The 18,332-nt window shown below is 38.9% G+C and overlaps 1 protein-coding gene across 1 annotated transcript in view; it reads right to left on the reverse strand.

The window, feature by feature from the left end:
* LOC137437988 (disco-interacting protein 2 homolog C) overlaps positions 1–18,332 on the reverse strand; it is a 153,101-nt gene that overhangs the window by 111,699 nt on the left and 23,070 nt on the right. The window contains exon 4 of the mRNA XM_078766702.1: positions 5,411–5,608. Within this exon, the coding sequence (XP_078622828.1) occupies positions 5,411–5,608 (198 nt within the window). The remainder of the gene's footprint in view (positions 1–5,410; positions 5,609–18,332) is intronic.

Here is an 18,332-nt window from a genome sequence, read left to right on the forward strand (position 1 = left end):
CAGGGTAATTCGATTATCAGGAATAACATCAAAGAGGTCTTGAATATGCACTTAGCACTGACTTCATTGATGGGCAAGTGAAGGGACGGTTAAGGTGCCATTTTGATAAAAGATAAAGGTAAGGTTAAGGTGCCATATTTTTTACAGGGGTCTAAAGACACCTTAGTTTGCCATTTTTACAGAGTGATAAAGGTAAAGATATGGTGCCGGTTTCATGGAGGTGTAAAGGTAAGGTTAGGGTAAAATTGATAGAGAGATCAAGGTACAGGTATTGGTGACAGAATAGGTGACAAAAATTCGATTTTTTTTTTCGAATTTAAGAATTGGTGACAGACCAGGTGTAGGTGGAAGAACTCGATTGGTGGAATAGGTGTACTATCATGTCGAATGCTACGAACATGATGTGCCTCAGCACCGGGATCCTTTGTCCCAGGAAATGACCGATCAATTTCATTTCTAATTACCGCCACCACCGAAGGTGGATGGAGGTTATGTTTTCACCCCTGTCTGTCTGTTTGTGAAGAGGATATCTCAAAAAGTTGTGAACGGATTCAGACGAAATATGGTGGTGAGCTTGGGTATGTCACAAGGACAATATGATTAGATTTTGGTGAAGATGCAGATACAAGAATTGTTATGTGATTCTTCACTATTGAGACATAGGAACAAAAACGACATGTAGCACATTATCTCAAAAAGTTAAGGACAGATTTGGACTAAACTTGGTGAACAGGTTGTGTGTTCAACAAGGAAGAAGTCAGTCAATGTTGGTGAAGATCCAGATCTGTGGGATACAAAATGTATGCTCTCTACAGAGTGAAAATCTAACTACTACTGCGTACAGCTTTACCGATCCAAAAGGTCACCCAAAATAACCAAAACTGATGACACACACAGGAAGCAGCTGCATTGAACACATTTCTTACCTTTTAAAAGGTTTTTTATAATCCTCATCGGGGAAAATGTGGATGAGACGAGCAATTCAGAACAAACTAGAACGCCACTCAGTAGAGCGCATACTTCCGCCGTGGCAGTAGAGCGCATACTTCCGCCGTGGGTCAAGTTGGAATAGTACGATTTCATAAAAGTTTGAGGGAGTAGTTCAGTGACAACACAAGACACAAGACAGACACTGCACATATATATATTTAGAATATATAGAAGATAATGTTAAAAAACAAGTACAAAAAGTTTTAATTAAAACAAAAGCCGCGTCGATGTTACACAATGCCTAGATGCAGCTGTGCCTATAACGTCGATGTTATAGGCACAGGACATTCCTATTGATTGGATTACTTGATGTTATTTTTGTGCAAAGTGAAAATATATCTCGGCAATTTCCCGTGTGTGGCGACGAATTTTTAATATATTCCCGTCTGTTATTTCAGGCGGTGTATGACTGACCATCCCGCGATTTAAAATAAATATATCTCGGCAATTTCCCGTGTGTGGCGACACGTGAACGAAGCTATGCTCCTCTCTCCACATTATTGTGACGACGTATAAATTAAATATTTCATCGTGACGATTGTCATCAAATGGACGAATTTTTAATATATCTCGGCATTTTCCCGTCTCTTATTTCGGGCGGTGTATGACTGACCATGCCGCGATTTAAAAAATATATATCTCAATGGACTTGAAGTTACAGGCCTTTGAGAATTCATTTAGTTCTATAAAGGGCAACTTTCATCGGATTTTCTTCCCGTTTTTTTTCAACCGAGTCTAAAACTATGTTAGCGACTGTGAAAAATGAAATGATATATCGAATTTGATTTGAAATAAAACTGTGTGAGAGAGGAAGACACCACGGGCCTACAAAACAGGCCTCAAAGCTATGCGAGTTAATAAAATGGTGGATATTTGTTTATATGAAGGCTCTCCCAGAATGGGTGGAGCTATGGTTCCCAGAATGGGTGGAGCTTTGAGGTTTTGTCTTCTCTGCAAGAACAAGAAGAAGAACAAGAAGAACAACAACAACAGCAGAGGGCACTCTATGAGCAGCGTCTGCGACGCGGCTAAAAATGAACATTGAAAACGACGCTGCTAAAAAAAATACACCGCTCTAATGCATAACCACGAGTTTAAACTACATTTACAACAAATATGAAAACTATTTTCATATCACAATGTTAAATATAGAATATATAGAAGATAATGTTAAAAAAAAAATGAGCCCTATCTACCAATGGTAAACAATCCTTCAAAAAATTCCTGGATCCGGAATAATATCCTGAGCTTCAGCAAAAACTAATCAATTCTTCCTTATCCCAAGGGCAATCATTCCACCAACTTTCATCCAAATCCGTTCAGAACTTTTCCAGATATCTTGTTCACGAACACACACACACACACACACACACACACACACACACACACACACACACACACACACACACACACACACACACACACACACACACACACACACACACACACACGAATGCGTTACTCCCTAGCGGGAGTAACCATGCGAATCAGCAGACACGGAGGGAAATCGGAATATGTAAACTTGTATACAAGGAAATAAATAAAACCTAACCCACTTCTTCTCTGTCTCAATCCTCCCGTTCCTTCTTCCTCCCGGCCATCTTGCCCAGGGGGGCGGCCCCAATAAAAATGAATCCATTGCCTGCTTCTGGTCCCAAAAGCACATTACTCCACCGTGCCTGGCACACAGTGGCCAGACAGATTGTGACGGCCTTTTCACACAGGGAGAAGTCCTCACCTGCCCCCGCCCACAAACAAGGTGTTTTCACAACTTTTTTTTTTACCCTGACTATCCTGTCTATAAATTATATACGCTGCCTCCTCAGCATCACATATAACAAAATGACTTCCTCTGACATGTCCCTGTTAAATGGCAATCTAACCTACTCAAAACACACATACAATATTACACTTACTCCAGTCCAGCTATGGAACCCCCACCCCTTCCACGTAACAATGCAACATTTGGCCAATATGGTACAGCAATAAAACAGGTCAATGGATGAAGGTCAATGGATGAAGGTCAATGGATGAAGGTCAATGGATGAAGGATGAAGAATTGAATTTATCGACACACTTAGATGCGTCAACGGGAACTTGCAAGACAACAAAACATCAATACAATAGATGAGGCTTAAGGGGATATCGACATAGCACATCGGCCTACACAAAAGATGATCTAATTTTGGAACAATCTGTCCCCAATTCCAACTCTGCACCAAGCCATATTACATCGTTTATAGTTTGCCCCTAAACTGACAGTCTAATACACGCAAGAGGGATCCCCACATACTGAACATTATATATTTTGTTTCCCACTGATAGGCTGGATATGCTTCTGGACTTTCGCCAAAATCTAATCGGCTTGTTCTTGTCACCGACCCAACTCATCCATTAAGTTTTGTCGAAGCCAGTCCACAACTTTGTGAAATATCATGCTCGATATCGTTTTTGATCCTATCTCTCAATCACGAAGAAGCACTTCATAGAACCACCTTTCGAGGCCATTTTTCCACGCAAAGCGGGGGTTGGCCTTTTTTTTGGCACCATGGGCCCCTTTTTGAAGCAATGTTTTGTGGCCGGATGCCCTTCCTGCCGCCAATCCCGTCTTGCGACGCACAGGGAATTACCAGTGAGCTGGAACTCAATTTCCGACCTCAGAAGGATGACAGGCTGAGTCAACCCCCCTGGCGTTAATTCAGCAATCGACCGGGATTCGAACACAGGATCGCAGGATCCCAAGCCGGCACCCTAACCGCTAGGCCAACACCAGGCTCGAAGAAGCACTTTACAATTTTAAAAACTCTCGCATCCGGATCCGGATTTTCACGAAAATTGAACCATTTCGTCCTCGTCACACACCCAACCTGTCCACCACCTTTCGTTCAAATCCATCCGTACCTTTTTGAGACATCCTTTTTGAGACAGACAGACAAAAAGACCAGGGTAAAAACATAAACTCCGTCCACCTTCGGTGGCAGAGGCAAATACGTGCACACACAGTTCGTATATGTCTATACAGCTTGCACACATACACCAAACCTGTACATGCAATCCAAATCTCACAGCCGCAGGTAATGCAAACCCAACACAACACAATCTGAAACGACACCTCAGCTGCAATTGAACATAAAACACTAAATTACACAAAGGTCGAAACGTCGAGAAGTAAGAGGTTTCAAACACTAAAGTCAGGTCAAGTGCAGCACACATCAAGGTCGCAAACTGTGAAAGCCCTTCTCGGCCCATTCAGTGATATTTTACAGTCCCATTTGCAACGTTCAAATGTTCTCATCGCCAATAAAACACAATGTACGCACTACGCAACACGTACGATGCATTACATATACACCTTCACATTTGGTAATCAGGTGTACAGATGTAATCTATTACTCTATTACTCCGTTTATGTAGATTACACTTCATTTTCAGCAAGTTAGTCCAGAATTGGGCTCCATCCTGTAGATAAATGCACCATTTGTAAACAGGTCACGCTCACCACTGTGTTGCATGCAATCGAGTTATTAGGAAAGGTGTACAAATCGACCAAGCCATAAGGTTTCAAGAAATCGATGCTTTACTGTCAACAAAGTGGTAAATATTGGCAAGGTGAGTCTTTAAAACTGGCAGCACACGTGTGTACCCACTGAAGTACCAAATGGCTGTGCCGTTTGGCAATAATTTGTATATTATAACAATCAGAAACTTGGAAAAGAAAAGTGAGGCACAGTTTGATATTCGTGGACGAGGAAAGCACGTGTCATGTGATGCACATCAGTATACCGATCTGACGTCCTCCCAACTACCAGAATATTTTTCTTTAGTTTTGGTAGAGACAATTTTTTATGCAAAATAACTGGAAATAATCGGATTGGCTAAAGTTTGGAACATCCGCATATCACGTTACACACAAGATGGAACCACCTTTAGCGGCCATTTCCCCCCGCAGACCGGGGGTTGGCCTTTTTTTGGGAACCTTTTTGAAGCGATGTTTTGTGGCCGGATGCCATTCCTGCCACCAACCCTGTTAGTCGCCTCTTGCGACGGATAATTACCAGTGAACTGGTACTCAATCTTCCGACCTCGGAAGGATGACAGGCTGAGTCAACCCCCCTGGTGTTAATTCAACGATCAACCAGGATTCGAGCCCAGGATCCTAGGAATCCCAAGCCAGCATCCTAACCGATAAGCCAACACCAGGCTCATACACACAAGATGGCTGAATTAATTATTTAACTCTCCTTCATTGTGCGTCACATGATCTTTCTGATGAAATCGGTCCACATTCAAGATTTATTGTTTTCATCTTCCCTTCCTTTTCTCAATTCATCATCCACCCTTTCCTCTTATATACATAAAATGTAGATGTCCCACAAGCTCAATGAGTATGTAGATGTCACCTGTAATCCTGATGCCCTACCGTAAGTCAGAGTGCCAGCAGGCTTGCCATGGGGGTCCAGAGAAGTAAGGCAAGCCATTTTGGAAGCCGTGACACCCCAGCGCTGAAGTGCACCCTCCAAAGAAGTAGGCGAGTCCTCTAGGACCGTCAACGGCTCACCACGGATGATACAGCTTTCGGAACCCTGTGGCGCTGGCTGGTTCAGGTCAACCTGTGGTGCTGGTACACAAATATGCTGGGCCTCAATTAATGCTCATGTATATATATGGTGCTATAGTGACAGAATATGTGCATTAAGGTACCAGGAATACACGCAGGCCTGAAGCATTATTAATCCTGCAATGAGGCAGGTTTGTTGGATGGCTGGGCTCTCCAATACAACGTCAACCCTTTGCTGAGACGTCCTCGTCTCCACCTGCAAGTTGCTTTTCTTTTCAATATGCTGTGATTCACACTTTTCAGAAATATGAATATCTTGTGCCATGAGAGACTAGAATTTAGGGGTAGCATACAGGGGTAAACAAAAGGAACAACATTATATATTGTTATGGTTTTGAGCGACCACCGTTCCCTTACCAAGGGAAGATTAAGCCCCTTGTTCTCCTTGGGTCGTCGCAACCACGAGACTTGAGTCGACACTTCCCGTCAGACGCGGGACAGGGTTTCGGGACAATGTTCGCACGTACCTAAGTACCTACGCCGCCGCGGAAACGGGGATCAAGTCTCGCACGAACCACACGTAATTTGAGTGCACGCGAGCGGATGGCGCACCACGTGGTCCGTGCAATGACCTTGTTATTGGAACCCGATTAGAGCGATATAATTCGTACCACGCTTAGTCAATAGATGGAAATGACGGGAACGATCAAATAGAAGGAAGAACACAGGTTTATTTACAGCTATACAAGGCGAAGAGACACAGCAGGCACTTAACCAGTCTTAGCCCAAATCCCAGACAATGGGCCCATTCACACTCACAGGGGGAAGGAAGGAAGGAATGTTCATGCGCTGAACGGGCCGGCTTTGGTTGTTCAGGAACGGCTCACCCGGCGTGGCCCTCTGCGGTCACAGCACGTCCCTTGACGAAGGCAGGCAGGCAGGCGGGAGGGATCCTTGCGGCACGTATCTCGAACAAAGGCAGGCTGGAAGATATGCGCGTCTCTCGCCCGGCACGGCGGTCCCTCACAGCGCGATTTATATAACGGCGCGCTTTCACCCTCGTAACTCAACAGAGGATCTGCCTCAAGCTCAACCGAGCATTTAACTTGTAACTCAATTCAACACAGCGCTTCGAACTGATAACTCAAGCTCATCACTCAGCGCAGGTCCTCCTCAAAAACTCACTTGTTCAGCGCACCTCTCCTCAGAACTGAGAACTCTGGTGGGGGCTTTTGGGCACAGGGTTATATTGCCACGCCCTGGCCTGCCTCGAATGTTCCAAACCACGCCTTTTGCCGCAGTGCTAAGCCACTCCCCTCGAGCCCTGATTGGCGGCTCGTGCTTACCGGTCACTCCCACTTCTCCTGTTCCGCCTTCCTTCGGCTTGCCTCGACTTGTCAGGCCGGCCTCGTGGTAATTTGCGCCAAAACTCAAAGCATCGAGGCGGCATAAAGCATTGGAAGGAGACCTAACTCTCATTATTCTACTCAATGCAAAACTAACACAAGAAAAGGACTATGCTTACTAACTATGACAACTATGAGGGGGAAAATTAACCTTTATTGCAAAAACACAGAACTGCAACAATATGTATAATTGTATATATCACATGTAAATTTAGTAGTAAATTCCCTTATAAATAACCCCTGTGTACATTTCCCCTTAATTGGCTGTTAATTGAAATAATTGCACCTTAGTTAGTCCACATTGCAACACGTAGGACACCATAGGACCTCTCAATAGTTATGTCATTAGTATGTGTTTCAGTTAAGGACCTGTTCCCAATAGTTGACTCTGCGTTGCATCAAATCAAATAAGATAGTTCCCCTTTTCAATTTCCCCAAAGCGCCTCTGCCAGCCGCAGCCGCCTTAGCGCTCGCTTCATACCTCCATTGCCCACAAGGCCAGGATCGGAGAAGAAGGGCGTGGCCCCACCTCGTCATACAAGGTGGAGCCAGGGAGCCATCGTCATCAAAGGTGGAGTCAGCCAGCCCTTGCCGACCAACCAAGGCTCAGTGGGCATGGCTTGAGAGGGCGTGGTAAGAAAGATCTGGGAGGTTCAAGAAGGTTCCACGGGGGTGGTTATAAAACCCTTGGCGCGGGGCCCCCAAGAGAGGTGCGAAAGGGAGAGGAGAGAGCTTCAGAGACGCATGAGAGAGCTTATTCAGGGACGCGAGAGGGAGCTTCAGAGACGCGCGCGCAGATGAGCCTGAGAGTGCTCGCGATACCAACCAGCACTGACGGCAACTGCCGGAACCATCCTCCAAAGAACAAGTGCGTGCACGCGGACCTCGAGCCGCGAGCCTCGGACCTCCCTGTCGCCCGTTCTGTGGACCAACTGCTCTTTTCTTCCCTCCATTCAATTCCTGCCTGCAATTCCCCATTCGTGTCCGTGAGTTTGTGCTGTCTGTGTTGTCTGGGATTCTATAAGTAAGCCTGTCTAAGAATTGCCCTGTGTATCTTCTTCTTCCTTTTTCTGTAAATTACCTTCGTTTCTTCTTCTTCTTTGGTTTTTGTATAGTAATAATAAATACCTGTTCCTCCGTACTCTTCTGGTTTTCATTCTCGTCCGATCGTCTTCATGATTTCCCCATTGAATATCTGTGGCACGATTTTGGCAGAACCGCTTACAATCGGGTTTAGTCAAATTGCTAACGGCTCGGATTCCAGACTGCTGAACCGCTCGGCAAAATACCACCTTGTCCGTGATTCGAGCAGTACTTGTCTCCATGTTTTGCGGAGGGATTGATAAAGGTATTCGGGCTAATACCTGGACCAATAACCCTGATCAGTCCCACCCCGCAAAAGAGCGTTACAAGTACCAGGACCGTTCGGACGGCCAGCTTAAAAAGACGAGGGGATTAAACCCACCTCGGTAAGGGGAGTGCCGTCCCCCCGATTCCGTAACAATATATAATTATATATATATATAGTTATATAATTATATAGTTATATAATTATATAGGTATATAATTATATAGGTATATAATTATATAGGTATATAATTATATAGGTATATAATTATATAGGTATATAATTATATAGGTATATAATTATATAGGTATATAATAAATAGAAGCTTTATGATTATAGGCAAACCTGCTGCTGGATATCAATTTAGGTTTATTTATTTATTTATGTATGGGTGGGTTTACGGTTTTTATGGCAATTTTCATTGAGAGTTTTATTTCAAAGTTTACAGTTATAGAAATTCCAAGTTTCAAATGCTAGATATTGATTGAAGTTTTTTATTGTTTGTTTTTTTTAGGGACGCGTTTACGGTTTTTTAAGTACATTTTCATTTACTCTTTCTTTTTTTCATTAATGGACATCATTGTCATGTTTATTTTGCAATTTACAGTTATATAAATTACAATTTTCAAATGCTAGATATTGATTCAGGTTTTTTTTTGTTTCGTTTGTTTTACATACATTTACAGTTTAAAGTTTTTAACACATAAAACATAGAATAAAGGGAGCGGGAGACAAGATGAGGAGAGAGAGGGAAGCACACAAGTACAACAGTGGAGAACAGGGACATCGGAAGATCTGTGGGAGGGAGAGGGCTTGTGGGAGGAGGCATGGGAATGGGGTGGTGGGGGGGGGGGGTGGGAGAGGTTTAAAACACATGGACACTGCTAGGACATCCAGAAAAGAAGTCGGAATTTCAAAAAAGTGGATCTGGGGTGAATTAACAGGGGTAGAAAAGATCAAGGTTTTGGATGGGGGAAAATAAGAGATGGTGGTGAACAGCTGTTTTAAAGACCTGGAGGGATGAGTGGGATTGATTCTGTGAATTAATTGGTTCTGTTTAAAATTAAAATAAACAAGTACAGATACATTCAAAGTACACCGCCCCCATGCCAAATAATTAAATATCCTACAGCGCGGCATTGCCGGGGCGCCCACTGTCATGTCCAAATATTAGCTTCCCAGCTCAAAAGGTGTCTGAGATATATTGGCCAAATGAGAAAGAAAATAAATAAATGATTAATAATGAAAATAAATAAATAATAATCGTTAAAAAATTAAATTATTAATCAAAGCGGTCACAGAAAACATAAGCCACCACCATTTCATCAGAATGTGTAACTGAAATTTTTTTTTTTTTGTAATTAATCGAATAATTAAATAATTAAATAATTAATCGATTAATTGATTAATTCATACATCAAAAATAGCGTTTGCAGCCAAATCACCTGGTCATTGGCATGTCCAAATATCAGCTTCCGAACTCAAAAGGTGCCTGAGTTAATGGTCAGAAGAGAAATGAAATTTAATTAATTAAATAAGTACTTAATTAATCGCTAATAATTAAATAACTCCTTAATTAATTGATTATTCAAAAAACAAAAAATAGCGTTTTTGACAAAGGACTTGCTCACTACTGTGCCGAAATTTCAGCTTCCTAGCTCAAAGGATGGCTGAGATATCGTCCGGACAAACAAACAAGAAAACAAGAAAAACAAACAAACAAACAACCAGAGTGAAAACTGAGTACTCCCTTTCAGCGTGCGTCACTGCCGAGCCCCCTTCGGTGCCCAGCAATGACGATTTGCAATGCCTGGAGATGGCATAGGAAAGGTGCGGTGTACAATATCCTTGATAGCCACATCATTTGGTCACTGTCATGTCCAAATATTAGCTTCCCAGCTCAAAAGGTTCCTGAGATATTGGCCAAATGAGCAAGAAAATAAATAAATGATTAATAATGAAAATAAATAAATAATAATCATTAAAAAATTAAATTATTAATCAATTCGGTCAGAGAACACATGAACCACCACCATTTCATCAGAATCTGTAACTTTAAAAAAAAAATTTCAGTCATTAATCGAATAATTAAATAATTAATCGATTAATTGATTACTTGATTAATTAATAAATCAAAAATAGCCTTTGCAGCCAAATCACCTGGTCATTGGCATGTCCAAATATCAGCTTCCTAACTCAAAAGGTGCCTGAGTTAATGGTCAAAAGAGAAAGGAAATTTGATTAATTAAATAAGTACTTCATTAATCGCTAATAATTAAATAACTCCTCAATTAATTGATTATTCAAAAAACAAAAAATACAGTTTTTGACAAAGGACTTGCTCACTACTGTGCCGAAATTTCAGCTTCCTAGCTCAAAGGATGGCTGAGATATCGTCCGGACAAACAAACAAGAAAACAAACAAGTACACATACATTCAAAGTACACCGCCCCATGCCAAATAATTAAATATCCTACAGCGCGGCATTGCCGGGGCGCCTCCGGCGCCCGGCAATACCGCAGTGCAGCTCATTGAGGCTGCATTGGGACGGAGAGGTGTACAATAATTGATTGATTAATTGTATAATTAAAATCAATAAAAGATTATCACAAAATATTTTCATAATCAATTGGCTAATAGCATAACTAAACCACTAGTGCTTCATCCGAAGATGTATCTTTTAGAAATTTAATTAAATAAGTCATTTATAAAAAATTAAATAATTAATTGATTACTCAATAAATAATTAATCGATTAATCAATAAATAATTAATGGATGAAATGATTAATCAATAAATCAAAAATATCCTTGATAGCCACATCACTTGGTCACTCATGTCCAAATATTAGCTTCCCAGCTCAAAAGGTGCCTGAGATATTGGCAAAATGAGAAAGAAAATAAATAAATGATTAATAATGAAAATAAATAAATAGTAATCATAAAAATATTAAATTATTAATCAATTTGGTCAGAGCACACATAAACTACCACTATTTCATCATAATCTGTAACTTGAAAAAAAAAAAATTTTTTGTCATTAATCGAATAATTAAATAATTAATCGATTAATTGATTAATTAATAAATCAAAAATATCCTTTGCAGCCAAATCACCTGGTCATTGGCATGTCCAAATATCAGCTTCCGAACTCAAAAGGTGCCTGAGTTAATGGTCAGAAGAGAAAGGAAATTTGATTAATTAAATAAGTACTTAATTAATCGCTAATAATTAAATAACTCCTCAATTTATTGATTAATCCAAAAAAAAAATAACGTTTTTGACAAAGGACTTGCTCACTATTGTGCCGAAATTTCAGCTTCCTAGCTCAAAGGATGGCTGAGATATCGTCCGGACAAACAAACAAGAAAGAAAACAAGAAAGCAAGAAAACAAGAAAGAAAACAAGAAACCAGTGAAAACTGAGTACTCTCTTTCAGCGTGCGTCACTGCCGAGCCCCCTTTGGTGCCCGGCAATGACGATTTGCAATGCCTGGAGATGGCATATGAAAGGAGCGGTGTACAATACATTCAAAGTACACCGCCCCATGCCAAATAATTAAATATGCTGCAGCGCGGCATTGCCGGGGCGCCTCCGGCGCCCGGCAATACCGCAGTGCAGCTCATTGAGGCTGCATTGGGAGGGAGAGGTGTACACTAATTGATTGATTAATTGTATAATTAAAATCAATAAAAGATTATCACAAAATATTTTCATAATCAATTGGCTAATAGCATACCTAAAACACTAGTGCTTCATCCGAAGATGTATCTTTTAGAAATTTAATTAAATAAGTCATTTATAAAAAATTAAATAATTAATTGATTACTCAATAAATAATTAATCGATTAATCAATAAATAATTAATAGATGAAATGATTAATCAATAAATCAAAAATATCCTTGATAGCCACATCACTTGGTCACTCATGTCCAAATATTAGCTTCCCAGCTCAAAAGGTGCCTGAGATATTGGCCAAATGAGAAAGAAAATAAACAAATGATTAATAATGAAAATAAATAAATAATAATCATAAAAAAATTAAATTATTAATCAATTTGGTCAGAGAACACATAAACTACTACTATTTCATCAGAATCTGTAACTTAAAAAAAAAATTTTTTTGTCATTAATCGAATAATTAAATAATTAATCGATTAATTGATTAATTGATAAATCAAAAATATCCTTTGCAGCCAAATCACCTGGTCATTGGCATGTCCAAATATCAGCTTCCTAACTCAAAAGGTGCATGAGTTAATGGTCAGAAGAGAAAGGAAATTTGATGAATTAAATAAGTACTTAATTTTTTTTTTTTTTTTTTTTTTTTTTTTGTATACTGAATCGAGGCTCGTGAAAGAGCTAACATTTACTTCACAAACAAATCAACCAGACAAACAAAACACACAAAAAGAGGGAGCGGAAAACAAGATGGGGAGAGAAGGGGAAGCACACAAACACAACATTTGAGAGCAGGGAGATGTGTGGAAGGGAGAGGGCTTGGGGGGAGGGAGAAGTATAAAACACAAGGACACCAAGGACTTCCAGGACAGAAGTTGGTATTTCAAAAAAGTGGAATTGGGGTGAAATTAGCGGGGGTAGAAAAGATCAAGGTTTTGGATGGGGGAAGATAAGAGATGGTGGTGAACAGCAGTTTTAAAGACCTGGAGGGTGGAGTGGGATTGAAGAGAGTGAGGGAGTTTGTTCCAGAGGCGGGAGAAAAGAGGAATGAAGGAGTGAAGGTGAGCAGAGAGTCTTGATTTTGGCAGTTTGACCATAAGAGGGTTGCAGGCAGATCTTGTGCGACCTGTAGGAATATTTGCGGGACAGAGCCCAGAGAGAGCTGGGGGGCAAGGCCAGAGAGGAGTCGGTAGAAGATGGAAAGACCACCAACCTGCCTGCGGTGAGTGAGTGAGAGACCCTTGGAGTTAGCTTCATCGCGGGAGATTCCAATGATTCTGAATGCTTTGGTTTCAACAGCGTGAAGACGAGCTAGGTGTGAGGCAGGAGCACCAGCCCAGAGGGGAGAGCAGTATTCCATTGAGCTGCGGATGAAAGACTTGTATGTGGTGAGGAGCTCAGGTGTGCCAATGAAGGACTTTGCACGACGGAGGATGCCCAGTCGGCGACTGGCTTTGGGGGCCAGATTTGAAATGTGGTTTTCCCAGGAAAGATCATGGCAGATAGTGAGACCCAAAAGCTTGAGTGACAGAACTTCTTGGAGAGGATTAATCGCTAATTGAGTTCAAATTTAAGTTCAAATTGAAAAATTAATCGCTAATAATTAAATAACTCCTCAATTCATTGATTAATCAAAAAATATATATACCGTTTTTGAGAAAGGACTTACTCACTATTGTGCCGAAATTTCAGCTTCCTAGCTCAAAGGATGGCTGAGATATCGCCCGGACAAACAAACAAGAAAGAAAACAAGAAAGAAAACAAGTACAAACAAGTACACATACATTCAAAGTACACCGCCCCATGCCAAATAATTAAATATGCTGCAGTGCGGCATTGCCGGAGCGCCTCCGGCGCCCGGCAATACCGCAGTGCAGCTCATTGAGGCTGCATTGGGAGGGAGAGATGTACACTAATTGATTGATTAATTGTATAATTAAAATCAATAAAAGATTATCACAAAATATTTTCATAACCAATTGGCTAATAGCATACCTAAAGCACTAGTGCTTCATCCGAAGATGTATCTTTTAGAAATTTAATTAAATAAGTCATTTATAAAAAATTAAATAATTAATTGATTACTCAATAAATAATTAATCGATTAATCAATAAATAATTAATAGATGAAATGATTAATCAATAAATCAAAAATATCCTTGATAGCCACATCACTTGGTCACTCATGTCCAAATATTAGCTTCCCAGCTCAAAAGGTGCCTGAGATATTGGCCAAATGAGAAAGAAAATAAATAAATGATTAATAATGAAAATAAATAAATAGTAATCATAAAAATATTAAATTATTAATCAATTTGGTCAGAGAACACATAAACTACCACTATTTCATCAGAATCTGTAACTTAAAAAAAAAATTTTTTTTGTCATTAATTGAATAATTAAATAATTAATCGATTAATTGATTAATTAATCAATCAAAAATATACTTTGCAGCCAAATCACCTGGTCATTGGCATGTCCAAATATCAGCTTCCTAACTCAAAAGGTGCCTGAGTTAATGGTCAGAAGAGAAGGAAATTTGATTAATTAAATAAGTACTTAATTAATCGCTAATAATTAAATAACTCCTCAATTTATTGATTAATCAAAAAAAAAATACAGTTTTTGACAAAGGACTTGCTCACTATTGTGCCGAAATTTCAGCTTCCTAGCTCAAAGGATGGCTGAGATATCGTCCGGACAAACAAACAAGAAAGAAAACAAGAAAGCAAGAAAACAAGAAAGAAAACAAGAAACCAGACTGAAAACTGAGTACTCTCTTTCAGCGTGCGTCACTGCCGAGCCCCCTTTGGTGCCCGGCAATGACGATTTGCAATGCCTGGAGATGGCATATGAAAGGAGCGGTGTACAATACATTCAAAGTACACCGCCCCATGCCAAATAATTAAATATGCTGCAGCGCGGCATTGCCGGGGCGCCTCCGGCGCCCGGCAATACCGCAGTGCAGCTAATTGAGGCTGCATTGGGAGGGAGAGGTGTACACTAATTGATTGATTAATTGTATAATTAAAATCAATAAAAGATTATCACAAAATATTTTCATAATCAATTGGCTAATCGCATAACTAAACCACTAGTGCTTCATCCGAAGATGTATCTTTTAGAAATTTAATTAAATAAGTCATTTATAAAAAATTAAATAATTAATTGATTACTCAATAAATAATTAATCGATTCATCAATAAATAATTAATAGATGAAATGATTAATCAATAAATCAAAAATATCCTTGATAGCCACATCACTTGGTCACTCATGTCCAAATATTAGCTTCCCAGCTCAAAAGGTGCCTGAGATATTGGCCAAATGAGAAAGAAAATAAATAAATGATTAATAATGAAAATAAATAAATAATAATCATAAAAAAATTAAATTATTAATCAATTTGGTCAGAGAACACATAAACTACCACTATTTCATCAGAATCTGTAACTTAAAAAAAAAAAAAAAATTGTCATTAATTGAATAATTAAATAATTAATCGATTAATTGATTAATTAATAAATCAAAAATATCCTTTGCAGCCAAATCACCTGGTCATTGGCATGTCCAAATATCAGCTTCCTAACTCAAAAGGTGCCTGAGTTAATGGTCAGAAGAGAAAGGAAATTTGATTAATTAAATAAGTACTTAATTAATCGATAATAATTAAATAACTCATCAATTTATTGATTAATCAAAAAACAAAAAATACAGTTTTTGACAAAGGACTTGCTCACTACTGTGCCGAAATTTCAGCTTCCTCGCTCAAAGGATGGCTGAGATATCGCCCGGACAAACAAGCAAGAAAACAAGAAAACAACCAAGAAAACAAACAAACAAACAACCAGAGTGAAAACTGAGTACAGTACTCCCTTTCAGCGTGCGTCACTGCCGAGCCCCCTTCGGTGCCCAGCAATGACGATTTGCAATGCCTGGAGATGGCATAGGAAAGGTGCGGTGTACAACAAACAAGAAAACAAACAAACAAACAACCAGAGTGAAAACTGAGTACTCTCTTTCAGCGTGCGTCACTGCCGAGCCCCCTTCGGTGCCCGGCAATGACGATTTGCAATGCCTGGAGATGGCATAGGAAAGGAGTGGTGTACAACAAGTACAGATACATTCAAAGTACACCGCCCCCATGCCAAATAATTAAATATCCTACAGCGCGGCATTGCCGGGGCGCCTTTGGCGCCCGGCAATACAGCAGTGCAGCTCATAGAGGCTGCATTGGGAGGAAGAGGTGTACACTAATTGATTGATTAATTGTATAATTAAAATCAATAAAAGATTACAACAAAAGATTTTCTTAATCAATTGGCTAATAGCATAACGAAACCACTTGTGCTTCATCCGAAGATGTATCTTTTAGAAATTTAATTAAATAACTCATTAATAAAAAATTAAATAATTGATTGATTAATCAATAAATAATTAATCGATTAATCATTAAATAATTAATCGATTAAATGATTAATCAATAAATCAAAAATATCCTTGATAGCCACATCACTTGGTCACTGTCATGTCCAAATATTAGCTTCCCAGCTCAAAAGGTGCCTGAGATATTGGCCAAATGAGAAAGTTATTAAACAATTCAGTCACAGAACACATAAACCACCACCATTTCATCAGCATCTGTAACTGAATTTTTTTTTTTTTTTTTTAGTAATTAATCGAATAATTAAATAATTAATCTATTAATTGATTAATTGATTAATCAATAAATCAAAAATATCCTTGATAGCCACATCACTTGGTCACTCCTGTCCAAATATTAGCTTCCGAGCTCAAAAGGTGCCTGAGATATTGGCCAAATGAGAAAGAAAATAAATAAATGATTAATAATGAAAATAAATAAATAATAATCATAAAAAAATTAAATAATTAATCAATTCGGTCAGAGAACACATAAACCACCACCATTTCATCAGAATCTGTAACTAAAAAAAAAAAAAATTTTTAGTCATTAATTGAATAATTAAATAATTAATCGATTAATTGATTAATTATTAATCAAAAATAGCCTTTGCAGCCAAATCACCTGGTCATTGGCATGTCTAAATATCAGCTTCCTAACTCAAAAGGTGCCTGAGTTAATGGTCAGAAGAGAAATGAAATTTAATTAATTAAATAAGTACTTAATTAATCACTAATAATTAAATAACTCCTTAATTAATTGATTATTCAAAAAACAAAAAATAGCGTTTTTGACAAAGGACTTGCTCACTACTGTGCCGAAATTTCAGCTTCCTAGCTCAAAGGATGGCTGAGATATCGCCCGGACAAACAAACAAGAAAGCAAGAAAGCAAGAAAAACAAACAAATAATGAGAGTGAAAACTGAGTACTCCCTTTCAGCGTGCGTCACTGCCGAGCCCCCTTCGGTGCCCAGCAATGACGTTTCGCAATGCCTGGAGATGGCATAGGAAAGGTGCGGTGTACAATTATCACAAAATATTTTCTTCATCAATTGGCTAATAGCATAATTAAACCACTAGTGCTTCATCCGAAGATGTATCTTTTAAAAATTTAATTAAACAACTCATCAATAAAAAATTAAATAATTAATTGATTAATCAATAAATAATTAATCGATTAAATGATTAATCAATAAATCAAAAATATCCTTGATAGCCACATCACTTGGTCACTGTCATGTCCAAATATTAGCTTCCCAGCTCAAAAGGTGCCTGAGATATTGGCCAAATGAGAAAGAAAATAAATAAATGATTAATAATGAAAATAAATAAATAATAATCATTAAAAAATTAAATTATTAATCAATTCGGTCAGAGAACACATAAACCACCACCATTTCATCAGAATCTGTAACTTAAAAAAAAAGAAATTGTCATCAATCGAATAATTAAATAATTATCGATTAATTGATTAATTGATTAATTAATCAATCAAAAATATCCTTTGCAGCCAAATCACCTGGTCATTGGCATGTCCAAATATCAGCTTCCTAACTCAAAAGGTGCCTGAGTTGATGGTCAGAAGAAAAAGGAAATTTGATTAATTAAATAAGTACTTAATTAATCGCTAATAATTAAATAACTCCTTAATTAATTGATTATTCAAAAAACAAAAAATACAGTTTTTGACAAAGGACTTGCTCACTACTGTGCCGAAATTTCAGCTTCCTAGCTCAAAGGATGCCTGAGATATCGCCCGGACAAACAAACAAGAAAGCAAGAAAACAACGAGAGTGAAAACTGAGTACTCCCTTTCAGCGTGCGTCACTGCCGAGCCCCCTTCGGTGCTCGGCAGTGACGATTTGCAATGCCTGGAGATGGCATAGGAAAGGAGCGGTGTACAACAACCAGAGTGAAAATTGAGTA

Source organism: Myxine glutinosa, chromosome 12 (assembly GCF_964187855.1).
Source record: "Myxine glutinosa chromosome 12, kmMyxGlut1.1, whole genome shotgun sequence".
NCBI classification, from domain to species: Eukaryota; Metazoa; Chordata; class Myxini; order Myxiniformes; family Myxinidae; genus Myxine; species Myxine glutinosa.